This window comes from Phyllostomus hastatus, unplaced genomic scaffold (assembly GCF_019186645.2).
Source record: "Phyllostomus hastatus isolate PE091 unplaced genomic scaffold, TTU_PhHast_1.1 phas_contig_118, whole genome shotgun sequence".
Classification (NCBI taxonomy): Eukaryota; Metazoa; Chordata; class Mammalia; order Chiroptera; family Phyllostomidae; genus Phyllostomus; species Phyllostomus hastatus.
Window position 1 is genome coordinate 5,803,076 of NW_025333543.1, and position 14,707 is coordinate 5,817,782.

General features: G+C 38.7%; 1 protein-coding gene across 3 annotated transcripts in view; it reads left to right on the top strand.

Moving 5' to 3' along the window:
• The window catches only part of CTTNBP2 (cortactin binding protein 2), a 181,851-nt gene that overhangs the window by 109,529 nt on the left and 57,615 nt on the right, over positions 1 to 14,707 (top strand). For all 3 annotated transcript variants that reach the window (XM_045847761.1, XM_045847770.1, XM_045847780.1), the window contains 2 exons: positions 9,635 to 9,752; positions 13,765 to 14,040. In XM_045847761.1, the coding sequence (XP_045703717.1) occupies positions 9,635 to 9,752; positions 13,765 to 14,040 (394 nt within the window). The remainder of the gene's footprint in view (positions 1 to 9,634; positions 9,753 to 13,764; positions 14,041 to 14,707) is intronic.

The following is a 14,707-nucleotide window of genomic DNA, read 5'->3' on the forward strand; positions in this document are numbered from 1 at the left end:
GGCCCTGCGGGCTCAGGTGCACACCCTTCCTAATGCTATGTGGGTGTGCAGGGCCTTCTGTGCAAACTTCCACGCCACCTCAGGATTGCTGCCCGCCTGGGTGGGGAGGAGGCTGAGCAGCTGTTGCTGGAGTGTTCCCCAAACAGTTTTTCTTTTTGAGAAATTCCTCCTACTCAAGCCTGCCACTCCGCTGTGTACAGCCCAATTCTCTAGCCAGACCAGTGACTAGGGGGGTCAGTGCTGGTCACTGCGCGACTCTTAACTCTCCCAAGCTGGCATCCACAGACTCTGCGGGTGATCACAGCCCCTGTGTGTTTGCCACTTTGTCCTTTTTCCCCATGAACTGATTTTTTTCTGCCCAGCAAATATTTATGGTCCAGAGTATACGAGACTGTTCCTAAAAAATGTTTGGAGTTTGTTAACAAGAAATGTGAGTAATTTTACACATATCTCATCTAAAATTAGGGGAAAAAAATGGTGTTAGCTTAGTCCATTGGGTTGTTTGATTCAGTACCAAGCCTATCATACTAGTTAGAGGGAGGGCCTGGACTCAAATACATGTCTTCTAACGTGAACAGCCTCATGACACCCTACCTGTGTTGTCCTGCTAATAGAGGGAGCATTGGATTTTACTTATCAGTTAAAGTTGAAAAAGATTTTGAATATTAAAGAAATGATATAGTGGGACATCCATTTAAACTTCTTTTTCTATTTATGCCATTTTGGAAATAATATGTTCTAGAATAAAAAGCTATTAGAAAGCTTCTGAGTGTATGGTGCTGTGTATGCTATCATTTGCAGGGATCATTTATGCCATTAGGTAACTCTTTAGTCCAGTGGCAAGGGTGTGGGGTAGAAGACAGCTGTAGGTTAAGTACAAAAAAATTAAAACAAGATAACCGAATGTCAACTACAGTGGACATTATATTAAAAAGAAATGTATGGTTGGAACAGTAGAAAAATGCACATTTTTATTTTTGTGGAAAAAAGAGAATGCCCATATTTCAGAGAGCAGATCTGCAGGAGCGTTGGGCTCAGAAATTACTCATTCTACAGGAGCTAAATATCATTTGGAGCCTTGCAGAGAGTGGGCTAGAATTGCCATCATCAGTGGGGAAAAAAGTAGTTCAGATGGAGGAAGCAATAGGAACAGAGAATGGGAAGGGCAGGTGGGTAATAGCTCCAGCTGAGCTAATGAGAAGGAATAAGACTGGACTGGGAGTTTCATAGGATGGCATCGGCCTTCAGTGACATATTAAGGAGTGTGGGCTTTATTTACTAGTCAGAGTAAAGCCATTGAAAGGTTTTGCACAGGGGAGCAAAGTAATCAGCCCTCTAGTTTAAATTGATTGATTTGGCAAAAACATTTAGAAGATTCGGGATTATGAAAAAGTAGGTATCAAGGGAGAGAGACTAATTTAAAGATGATGGCAGTGGTAGAAATAATAAGAGATATTTCAGACTAGAAATGTCCAAGGGTTGAAGACAGATTAGATATGGGAAATGAAGCTGAATAGAAGGATAATAGTGATGTTCCCAGAAAGAGAAGTGATATCGTGTGATCAGGAAGATAGAATGTGGGTTTAGACATGCTGAACTTATGTGCTGTGATATGTTTATCCAGTTGGAGATATCCGGGAATACCTAAAAATATGCATTTGGAGCTCCTGGTTGGGTAACTTCCTGTTATTGTGATCTAGAAAAAAAGCTGGTAATTTTGGACTTTGGTGGTGGTGTTTTTTTTTAAGTGAGAAAAAGGTGTGATTCAGTTTAATGGTAAAGTATTCTTCATTAGCAGTTTTTTCATTTTATTCTTTAACAAAAAACTACAAAAATCTTGTGAACTTAATATATATACACTATATGTATTGATTTGCATGGAATTTAATAGCATTTGACATAAAATTTTTAGGAGACAAAAATGAGAAATGTGGAAAGTTTAAATTTGAAAATAGACCATTAATCTAAGACAGTGAATCTCATTTAATGGTGGGATGGGACATGGAAGGGGTAGTTTACAACCTGTCTTAACCCCTTAAAGAAAGTCTCTGAGTATAATGCAATATGTTGCTGGTAGGAGCGGGTGTACATGTATTCAACCTGAAGGCAAAAAGAAATAAAAGAGCAAAACAAAACCTGAGCATGACTGATCTAGACTATTCAGCTACTGAACATAATGCTAGGCAGAGACAGGAACCTGCTCCCTGGCATGAGTCACCCTACAGTTTAGGGTGCTTGTGTTGTAGCTCAGCTTTTTTATTATGACTCCTTATTAGTCCTGGTGCTTTTGGTACCCTTGATTAGCTTCATGGGTCCCCAGGCACCTGGCAAATGTGGGTGCTCTGTCCTTGTTGAATAAAAGGAACTGTGACTTCTTTCTCACATGGAATGTGTCTCTCCCTGTATTCTCTTACTTTAAGAAGCATATGATGAATTTTCAATAAGAAAAGATCTTAAAAATCGAGCTTGACTGACAATATTCAAACAAATGTAAGTAAAATAGTAGATTAAAATAATAGATTTTTAGTCCTGAAGTGGATACTTAATCTTTCAGTCTAACTTCTTCATTTTATAATTATTATGATTATAAAGACATTTAAACCTTGAAGGATTAATAGATAGAAGTTGGGAATGAAGCCCATATTGCCTAATGTAATTACTCTTCACAGTATACCATGCTGCCTTCCTTCCTAGTCAAAGGTATTGGAATATATTCTGGCATCATTTGCCTAATGCAAAGTTTATATTCTGGCTGAGGTAGTTCTCCAGAGAGGTAATCCATTTACAACTAAGTTGTGAAGAACAGTTTTCTGAAAAAATAAAAAAACAATTCTGAAGTAATCATATAAGTAAAAAGGTTCTGCACTGACCACCAGCAGACTTAAAAAATGACTGTTTTTTTCTCTCTGCAGTAGTATATATGTGTCCAGTCTATATAAAGTAGTAGTCCTGTCACCCAAGGTGACCTCAGTTTTCACATTTTCCAATAAAGAACTGGGGTTTCAGAGTTCAAAGAGACATACTTCATCCAGTTTAACACCCTCGTCTTACAGATGGAAAAATTAAGTCTTGTAAATTAGTATAACTAATTCCCCAAGGTCAATTTGTAGGAGATCAGATTCCCAAATCAGCAGTATGTTTTTCTATTTTTGTCCTTGGTCTTCTTCCCAACAGATTAGAAATTTATGCAAATCATTATTTTGTGTTTGGTATTAGGTGTACCTCTCTCTAAAACTAGCCTGTGACTCTGGAGCTGAACTGATCACTGAGGATAAACCTTTGTTTTCATCAGTTAGTGTGAGTAGTCAGAAGAGTGTCTTAGCAAAACTGTTCTGTCATGAGAACTTTGACATGTCAAGTTCCTGCAGCAGAAACATATTAAGGAGATTGTGTGGATTTGAGCATCTTTGCTGTTGAAACTCTCATACAAAGAAATTCTTTCTTTTTATTTGGGACTGTGTGTCTTTTTGACTGCAGGAGGAAATTAGAGTTCTAGTTAATGTATTGCCAAATCCATTGGCTTCTTACCACTTAACCACTTATGCGGTCTCTCTGAGTTGACTGTTTAATGTAAACTCCTCCCCCAACATTATTCCCTTCCTTGCTTCCCCTCCAACTTTGATGACTGGGCTTTCTTTTTGTTTTTTCAGGTTTTTCTACTATTTGACCTTAAGCAATTTCCAAGCTCCATTCACAGCTAGCTAGTCCTACTTTTTAAGAACTTACCCAGTCTTTTAGCTTCAACTGTGGCTTCTCCAATAACTAGTCCCAAACCCAAATCTTCAGATCTGACTTTTTAAGTGTCTTCCAGACATTTACTTCCAGCATCCTAGAAGTCATCTCTGGGCATGCCCACTGTCCTCTCATTAGATGGTTGCCCTCTTGTCACCATCTTCAGGCCATTCTTGTATTGCGTTAGGATTGTGGTCTGCCTGATGCATCCTTGGCTTTTAGCTGGGCGAGTGTCAGGCATTTCTGTTCACACTGTACCATCTTCCCCCAACTGGTTGGCCTGGATGAAGTGTGTGTTGAAGTGCACAGGCCCACTTGGGGCCCTGAAATTTCAATTCCCTCCTCGTAGGTCGTGGCTGAAAGGAGAAAAAGGTGATCAAGAGTCAGACAGAGCTGAATAACTGGCTGAGAGGAGAAAGGATACCTGTGAAGTTGAACCATATCTTTGGGACTAGAGGTTATTCATGATAAATAGAAATCTCTTCTTTGGAATCTGTGTGCTTTTGATTTTCCACGATTATTTCTTTTTCTCTTAATTTTTATAAAATTGTTTTTGAAAGACCAGACTGACTTAGCTCTGCGTAAGCAAAGGGAAGACTGTTTTTTTAATACACATACCACAGTGTTCAGTGCAGAGTATGGCGTTCTTGCCTAATTTGAGCAGCAGTGCATAAACTTAGCCAACTAAATTATTCTGACATAAACTTCTAACAGGCATGCTCATGGACTTTCCAATGTGTTCCACCAACACCTTCACTGGTCTGGATTTTGACCCATTTCTCCCATTCTGTACTTAATCACTGGAGTGATCTTATTGATCCTCAGAATGCAGTCTTTTAGAGATTCCAAAATCTTACCTCCTGTCCAATTTCCCATTTTCTGAATCCATCCTGGTGGCCACAGTTTACAGGGCATTTCCTTGATAACTTAGAGCTACAAACTTCCCACCCTGGCTAGTACAGTTCTTGCTTATACCTGTCATACTAGTGTAATTATTAACAGTGCCTCCTTTTCACTCTTAAAAGTGCCCCAGTTTAGAAAGTTACATTGTAACCCTGTTGATTTTACCCAGCAGCTCCAAGTGGGTGAATCCTTGGGCCCCCATGTTTATGCTCCTTTGCCAGGCTGCCACATCTCTTGTTCTCCTTTCTTTATCCGAAACCATCACCAGCCATTTGTGTTCACTTACTTCATTTTCCTAACTTAATGATTTCAACTGATAGATACAATTCTAGATTTTATTCTTTTATGAATGAATTTTGAATATGTGGCCTCTCCGTGCCTGATGAGCACCATCCTTGGAGTGCCCTTATCATCTGCTGTGTAGGTGCCAGTAGGGTCTCTCCACCCAGTCACTCCCACTCCTTCACACTGCCATCAGAGGGGCCTTGCAAACAGAACTAAGGGTCATGTCATTTACCTGCTTTATGTCTTTACAAGGCTCTATCACTTCTGGGATAAGTGACCTTTGTCATGGCAGACAGGTCCCTTCCTAATTTGGCCTCAGTCTACCTCCTCAGGTACACTTCCTGTCTCATTCCAAAATGCATTCCTGTTCTAACCAGGCACTACTAACTGCTGTGCAGGCAGCCTGTGCTTTCTCTTCTCTCCCTTCTCTCTCTTTGCATCTGCTGTTCCCATTACCTCAAATGGCCTCCTCTCCTGTCCTGACCCTTCTCTGCCAGGAAAACATCTCAGCTTAATTCTTGGCTTCCAAGAGTCAGATATTCCCAGGGCATCTCTTCACACTTCAGTTAGGGAGTTTGCACTTTAAAACTGTAATTGTTTGCATGCCTCTCTTCTTTTCTCCCTCCTCTCCAAAATCACTTTTCCATCCTTGTATATGCCAAGCAGAGTCTCTGGCCCAAAGTACTAATGTTTGTTGAATCAAAGAGTAAATTACTACAGTTCTTTTTGACAGCTCCCTTCGTGTCACCCTCTTCCTTTCCAATATGTCATTGAAATGCACTAACTGGTTTTCTGAGCTGATTATGACACTTTGCTACCTGAAAATATCCTCATGTCGATAGAAAAGCATCCAAACTCCTCAGCAGTCAATCCTTAACAGCTGACTCCAGCCATCTTCATTTTTCACCATTTACCCCAAAATCTGCCTTTTTGCTTATGCCCTTACTTCCCATTTTTAACAGCTTTCATCTCCCCTGCCCTGCAAAACAGTGGGTACACCCACACCCATGGTTGTTCCCAGCACCTGCATTCGACCTTACTTCCTATGTGTCTACAAACTGCTTTTGCTGTCGCTCCCTCTGTCCAATATCGAACTCTCAGCTCTCTGCCTTGATTTTGATTTTATCTCTAGCTCTTTGGACTTGGGATTTCTGCTTAGTCCCCTGGGTACTGGTACCTTGCTTCTCAGCTCTCCTTAAAGGACCATGGTAGAGATGGTCCAAGGGCCCTCAACATCTCTTCTACCTTTCCTCTATAAAAACAGATCCCCCAGTTTTCAGAGGGGCCCCTGACCACCCAAAATAAAGATTTACTTCTCTTCCCTCCACTGTAGGTAACTATGGCCACCTACCTAGGTTCTGGTGAATGGGACGTGAGTAGAAGTAAAAGCTGAGGCCTAAGCCAATGCTTTTTTAAAGCCCCTGTTATTACAGATATAACTGTATGGTAACTAATAGAACTTTGGCTTGGACTCAATCACCTACATCTCGCTCTGCATCATGTTGGTAGAACACCCTGTCCCATTAAGGCCCCTAGGAATCCATTTCCAGAAGCAGTGACTGGCATCACAGCATTTCTCCTCTTCACACAATCCCACCCATTAGAGAGAAAACTTAGATTATTTTCTATACCTTTCCCTCCTCTTCCTTTTCTACATTGTAAAACTTTGCTCATTTCAACAGCTCCCTTCCCTGTGTACATTTTCCCCATATTTAACTCTTTACTACATTTTGCATTCCTTCCTGAGGAACAGAATTGTTATCTTATTCATTACATAGTCCTTGAGCCTATCACAGCACCTGTGTGGATAGATGACCACTAAATACTTGGAAAGTGTTGGGACTGTGCCTGGCACGTACTCAAATAGTATGCACTCAAATAGTTGTAGATGTTGTTGTTATGTGCCAGTGGGTAAAGTTCTTACCATCTTTGTGTTCCCCACTGAACCCAGAATAGCTCTGTAGAATTCACACATATAGTGGTGTTTGGATATGCGTTATCCTGCTATCTTCCTAACATTTTTGCTTCCTTAAAGAGAAAGTCACTGCTTATATATATTGCCCACTGACTCACCTGAGTGCAATACAAATTATATATAACATTCTGTAAGTATCAGAAATAAAAGAATCTTATAGATTGTGGTTGTACCTTTTATCATTTCTTTTTGTAATTTAGCGTAATGTCACCTAGAATTATATTGAGATTAGTGGCATTTGTTGATGTACTGTAATCCATTACCACTTAACTGAATATTCAGGCTGTTTTCTAACTGGTGATGATTATGTTGATTATAATAATAACAGCAGCTAGTAAATATTGAGAGTTTAGTAGGTGCTGAGAATATAAGAGCAAGAGCTTTTTATAAATCTTTTCATGTAAATGATATAACAACTCCTATTAAAATAGACATTTGAAACACATAAGGTAACTGAAGCAAAAAAATGTTAAATGATTTACCAAAGATATAGATAAAATAATTTATATTGGCAGGATTACAATCCAGGTTTGTTTTGACTCTTACCTGCTTTTGCTGCAGGTACTGACTTGCATAATAAATGTGTTCTTCTCTCTTATCATCTGGGAATTCACAGTTTAGTGCTCAGACTGCATTCTACTTAATACTCATTTTAGAGTTCATCTCTAAGTCAGCATTTCTGAATTTCTCATTAACTACCTTATGCATTTACTGCTTTTGTGCAAATTAATAAAACAGTTTGATTAGAATTGTTATTCATATATTTCACTTCGTTTTCAATTGATTTCTTGACACAGTGATTTCTTAAATCTGAACCCCAGACCCACAAAAGCTAGACTTTGATTACGATTATAGGGGCAATTCCTCTACTCTGAGCAGAGGCAGTGGTGTCTGAGCTGATTCCCTTTGCATACAGGCAGATTTTCTTTACCCAGGGTTCCTCTGGTTCAGCTTCTCCAATTTGTGGGTCCCAAGCCCTAGTCTTCCATCCCCACAGTGTCCAAAATGTGTCTCTATCAGGTTTGCCCTTAAACCAGCGCTGGTTTCCTGTTCAAATTTCACTTAATTGGTGGTTTCAGCTGACTTCTTGCTTTTCTTTCTGGCTGTTAGGGATTTCCTTTACCTCCTTGTAAACTTGCGGATGCATTTATTGTATGTTTCAGAGCAATACGAAGCAGTTGGAACTCACATGTTCTCCTGGTAGGAGTGGAAGTTGGTATAGCCTCTTTGAAAGCACTTTGCAGTATATACTGACTTAGAACATGTGCATACCCATGATCTAGCAGTCCAACTCTGGTACATATACTCAACAGAAATGTGTACATATGTCTACCAAAGGACTTGGACTGGAATGTTCATAGAAGGATTCAAATGCCCATCAATAAGAGATTATAAATTGTGGTATATTCATATCACACAGTACCACATAGTAATTTTAAAAAGAACAAAAGATGGACTGTAACTACTCCCAACACATGGATATATTTTATAGACACTATGTTGACTCAAACAAGCCAAATATAAAACTGTGCCTACACTAATATCCCATTTATATAAAGTTCATAAACAGGCTAGCCAGTTTCTAATACTAGAAATCGGAGTTGTTGGTACCTGTGGGGAGAGAAAGAAGGGGCTAGAGATTGAGATGGAAGCTCACAAAGTGCTCCTTACACAAGTATTGCACTTTGTGATCATTCTTCCAGCTGCACATTTATTTGTGTACATCCTATGTAAATATTCTACTTCGCTAAAATAGTAAAATAAAAAAGGAAAAGAGTGTGCTTTTCCAAACATAGAAAGGGTGTTTTATATCAAAGCCTGTGTGTGTGTATAAGTGATGAGAATAACGTTGCTTGCTTTGGTTGGTAGTTCCTTTTCATTGACTCTGGTCTATTCAGTTTTGTGCTTGTTTTTGTGGGAAATCAGTGAACAAAACATGAAGTGGCCAAAGTTGAGCTGGTAGAGTTCCTTGGTAAATAGCCTGATGTCACACCTGCCATGCAATTATTTATTAGAAAATGTTTACATTTACTTCTACATTGGTTTGAAGGTTTTTGAAAAATAAGGCTTGTCAATTTGTAGGTTATTGATCTATTTCGAGTGAAGATTTTTCCTAAGCAGCACTGAAGAAGAAAAGATGAAAAAGAGGGAATATAACTTTAGTATCGATTGGAAATGTTTTTCTAAAAATTCAACCAATATGGTCTTTATGTATTTTAAATTTAAAAGAAGAATAGACAGTGCAAGATCTTAATATAAAAATGCTTTAGAGGACTGTGGGACAGAATTGTTAAAATTGGAGCCCTGCACTTACATGACCAGGAAGGCAGTTCATAGTCTAAAAGATGGCAAGTAGCATCCAGTTGTAACATAAGTCTTTTTGTTTCACATTGCCAAATTACCATAGAGGGATACTGTCTGCTGAAGTCAATTTCTTTCCTAATTTCACTGTTGCAAGCTGAGTAATTAATAAACTAATCTTTTTTTCTCTTGAAACCTAAGAGGCTATTCTGTGGGACAATGTTTTGATACTATGATTCACAGTTAAATGAAGCACTCTTTGCTTTACTTTTTTAGACATTGTTAAGAATAGTCTGTATATTTGGGTTACTGGAATTGAAATAAGATTTCTGGCTGAGAATTCATGATTTGCTTGCTGTGGGCAACAGACTTTTCCCTTGGGGTTTTAGCTCAAGATTATTCATTTGGACATGAAGTAATAGAGCTCTTGTCCTACAGAACTGCCTAGAAATCTTGTGTAGGCATGACGGACTCAAGCCAGATAGGAGAGATAAGTGCGGCCGGACTTCGCATGATGTTGCCACTGATGACTGCAAGCATCTGCTGGAGAACCTGAGTGAGTACCTTTCGAAGCCTCACTGTTCATCCCTCATCCACAGTGTGGGGCCTCAGGGACAATGGGAAAAATACTAACACAACTCTGTTTTCTCATTCTCTGCTTACCTTTCTTTGAACCCTAGCTGTTATTTAAAAAAAAAAAGTCTATTGATCACAACTGTGGTAATTATTTTTTCCATGTAGATTAACTTTTTTACAGAATTAGTTGGTATTCAGATAATGAAGGATCTTCCTAGGAAAGAAGTCTAAGTAATTATTCTTTTCTTCTGGCTTAGGTTGTCTTTGTAGACATGAGACTAAGAGGATATGAGAAATCATGGCTGGTAGTTTGCCATAAACTGGTTGTATGACTACAAGTCATACTAGGCAAGTCGGTTGTCTCTCCACATCTGTTTGCCTACCTGTCTATGCATATAATTTGGTGATCTTTTGGGTGTCTTCCAGCTTGAAGAATATATGCTCTCAACACATTATATGGAAGGTTTACTTGTGGGTTTATGAATATGGAGTGCTAGGTCATATAAAAGAATATGTATGACCTCTTATGTTGAAATTATCACTCAATCCATTCCATAAGCTAGCCATATAAATAATTCTACTTCAGTTTGTATTTTAATGCTAAGAGACAAAAAATTAACAATAAACATAAGAAATAATATATTCTAGGATATACGAGGTGGTAATATACACTATGGAAAAGATCAAGCAGGATAGAGAATGGGGGTTTTTAAAATAGGTGTAGCAGTTTCAATTTTTAAAATGATGGACAGGGTAGCCTACTGACAAGACATTCACGCAAACACTCGAAGGAGGAGAAGGGAAGCTATGTAGATATCTCAGGAAGAACATCAGGTGGACAGAGGCCCTAAGGTAGGGCATACCTGTGTGTCTGAGGAACTGTCAGGGTCATGGGATTAGAATGAGCAAGGGCAGAGAAGAAGAAAGAGAGGTCAGAGAAGTTTGAAAATACAGTGGGTTAGGGGGCCTGATCTTGTTGAAATTTGCAGCATCCTAAGGACTTAGAGGGGGAACCATGTCAGTGTTTGAGTATAGGAGTGACAGGATCTGAAGTACATTTTAATAGTCTCACTGGCTGCTTTGTTGAGAATAAACTGTAAGAAATCACAGGTAAAATCAGGGAACTTTCTAGGCCATTGATGTAGTATTCTAGGTAAGAGACAATAATGATGGCTCAGTCTAGGCTTGTAGCCAATGAGATAGTAAGAAGGGGTTTGGTTCTAGCAGAAGATTGAGCCAAGTGAACTTCCTGCTGGATTGAAATTGAAGTATAAGAGAGGGGAATGCTGTATACCTGAAAGTAATACAAAGTGATATTGAATGTAAACTGAAATTGAAAAATAAAATTTAAATAAAGTGTATGAGAGAGGGGATTTGGGATAACTCCAGGTTTTCAGCCTGAGCAACTAACTGGCAGGATGGAGTTCCTATCAACTGTCAAGGAGAAGGCTGCAGGTGAAGCAGATTTTGCTAATAAGGATCAGAAGTTCAGTTTGAGTGCAAGAATCTGAGATATCTGTTAAAACTACATGGAGATGTTAAGTCAGCAGAATTCAGGGGTAAGTATGAGCTGGATGTGTAAATCTGAGAGTCAGCAGTCTGTAGATGATATTTAAAGGCATGGGACTGAATGAGATCACTAAGGAAGTGAACACAGATAGAAAATAAAAGAAACGAGCCTTGCAACACTCTGTCATTAAGAAATCTGGAAAAAGTGGGGGGACCTACAAAGGAACAACAGTAAAGAGTAGCCACTGAGGTATGAGGAAATCCAGTAGGAGTGTTCATCAGAGAGCAGAGACATCCGTTGTGTCAGATGCTGGTGGTAACTAAGATGAGAACTGAGTATTAACAACCAGAAAAGAAAATAAGCCACTAGTTGGCCAGTTAATAGGAAAAGCCAATTTAAGAATGGGGATCATAAAAATACACATTTTTAAACATTTTATTTTAATTTGAAGTAACTTTTTACTAATTTTTAGGTGGAAGTCTTCATTTTAGTACATCTCTACTGACTGAAGTTCTACATACTATTCTTGTTTGAACAAACCACACCTTTAATGGTTCATCTATGATATCTAGTATTTGGAGATTTAAACATATGAGGTCTGTCCAGAAGGTATCCAGCCATATAACATGAAAAATAGACATTTATTGAAGAAGATACCAAATAAAAGAAACATTGTACATAGAATAATGACACTTCAGTCCTCTTCAAAGAGGACACCTTGGGAACTCACACAGTTCTCCCAGTCGCCATCAGCTGTTTCATGGTATTTTCCTGAATGACACCAATGGTCTAAAGTCCCTTCCCTTTCAAATGTGATTTTACCTTGGGGAAAAGCCAGAAGTATCAGGGTGCCAATCTGGGCTGTAGGGGGTCTGAGTCACCTGGGTAATTTGATGTTTTGCCAAAATCTCTGCACAAGATGTGATGCATGTGTGGGCATGTTGTTGTGATGAAGCCGCCTATCACCAGTTGCCCATAGCTGTGACCTTCTGAACCATCCAAATAGATATTGTGGAGGAATGTTCAAGCTTAATGTAAAATTTGATGCAGATCCGTTGCTCTTCTTGCTCAGTCATTTTGAATGTGATGGCCACACAGTGTACATGCTCACTCGGTGTCTACCTCTCCTAATGACTAGTATAATGACGTTGACATTGTTCACACATGTGCATTCCGGTCTACTCTCCTGGGCTGCCAGGTCACATCAATGTCACAAAACCATTCTCATTATTAAAATGGCTGGACTTTTTTTTTAATTTTATTTTAATTGTTGTTGCAAATGACTTTTTTTATGGACTTTTTTAATGAACAGATCTTGCATTTGTGAAACAAACTGAAAGTAGTATCTGTATAGAGATAATTGTTTACTAATTTTTTGTAATTGCCTCATAAATACTTCATTAGATGACTTTTTCTTAGAAATTACTTTGTGTCTCTAAAGTGTTCAACTTAGTTTTCTTAGGAATAGTAACTCATTTCATCAGTTCATGAAATATTTAATTTACTAATTATAGTGATGAGTTAACAGACATAGAGGATTTGGGAATAATGATATGTGACTTGGTAAGTATCTAAATCAATTCATACGAAAGGAAGTGCATGGGGTTTGCTGCCCACCTAAGTGAGGCCTCAGTCAGCTGGTGTCACAGAGAGGTTGGAAAACTCATTTCAGAAGCTTCTCCTATACTGTTTGTCATTCATCACGTTCTTAGTAGTACTTATCATGTAACAGTGTGTTAAATTCATTCCAAATGTGAGTTCATTTATTCTCCATAATACCTTGATTGTACCTTCCTTCCATTTTATAGGAGAAATTGGGGTATAGAGAAATGGAGGCAATTAACTGGGTACTCACAGCTGAGACTGCTTATCCTAAGGCTGAGATCAAGTTTGTATGACTGAAGCCATAACCTAAGCATATTGACCTATAGAGCCATGTGTATCTTACATGCCATTGACTCCTTACATGCTCTGACTCCTGGCCACCCTATGAATGAGTGATATCCACAATGTCCTGTCCTCGACAGCCCTACTGAAGACCTATAGACTCATGCTATGATTGCTTTTATATACATAAAGTATTTATAACCAGCCTCATTCATGTCATTATCAATGAAGGTAAGGAGAAAGGGCAATACAGAAAATTCAGCGTTCACAGAAGACCCTTATTTTCACAGATTTTTTTAAAGAACTTTAGAATTGTGCTAAAGGGAATGAATCAGTGCAGTAGAAAAGGCCAAAGATACAAGGAAAGATTAACAGCTCAAGCAACCTTGGTTCCAAAGAAACCATGAAGAGATGGAAGACCAAAGTTTACTCCAGTATGAGAATACTGAATTGATGTTATTTAAAGAAACATTAAAGCTGCCCTTAGATTTGCTTTTAAAATGTTCATATTTGCTTATTTTACATTATAGTTTTGCTGTTTTTCTATCAGGATATATATTTTTAAAACTTCCAATTCTCTTTATTCTTCCAACAGATGCTCTTAAAATACCCTTAAGGATTTCAGTGGGTGAGATTCAACCAGGCAACTACACTTCTGATGACTTTGAATGTGAAAACACAATATGTGCTTTAAATATCCGCAAACAGACATCATGGGATGATTTTTCAAAAGCAGTGAGTCAAGCTCTGACAAATCATTTCCAAGCCATCTCTTCTGATAAATGGTGGAGTCTGGAAGATGTGACGTTTAATAACACCACTGATTCCAGCGTTGGCCTCGATGCAGGCAGTGTGCAGTCCATCACGCTAGGTATCAATAGTTCTGCGATGAAGACAAAGTTGAATTCCTGGGTTTATTGTGTTTATGAGCTTCATAACTTGAGACTTACTTCAGTGATTAAACACATTCAGAGCTTATTTGTGGCAGCTGCTGGTGCTGAAACTTGAGTATTCACAGTGAAACCATTACATAATGTTGCCTGTTAGTGTAAAAATGCTTTTATGTCTCAGATAATACTCAGAGAGTAAAGAACACAAAAGCCCTTGCTGAAGATTTGTGATTGCACTTGCTATTCTAGATAAATGCAAGAAAGTAACCACACTACAACTGCTTGCTAATGCACAAGTACTGAACACAGCTCCAAATTTGTACATGGGCAGTTCCAGGGGTGCTGTCCAGGGGTGTCCAACCTTTTCACATCTCTGGGCCACACTGGAAGAAGAAGAGTTATATTGGGCCACACATTAAATACATCGTAACACGTAATCACAGAAAAAATGTCATTATGTTTTAAGTAAATTTATAATTTTGTGTTGGGCCACATGCATTGCCATCCTGGGCCACATGCAGCCCTTGGGCCACAGGTTGGACACCCCTGTGTGTCCATTAACACCTCCAAGAACAGGAATCCTAATGAAGTGTAGAGTTGGAAGAAGTACTTTAATGAAGATATATTTAAATCTCCCACATGGGATGA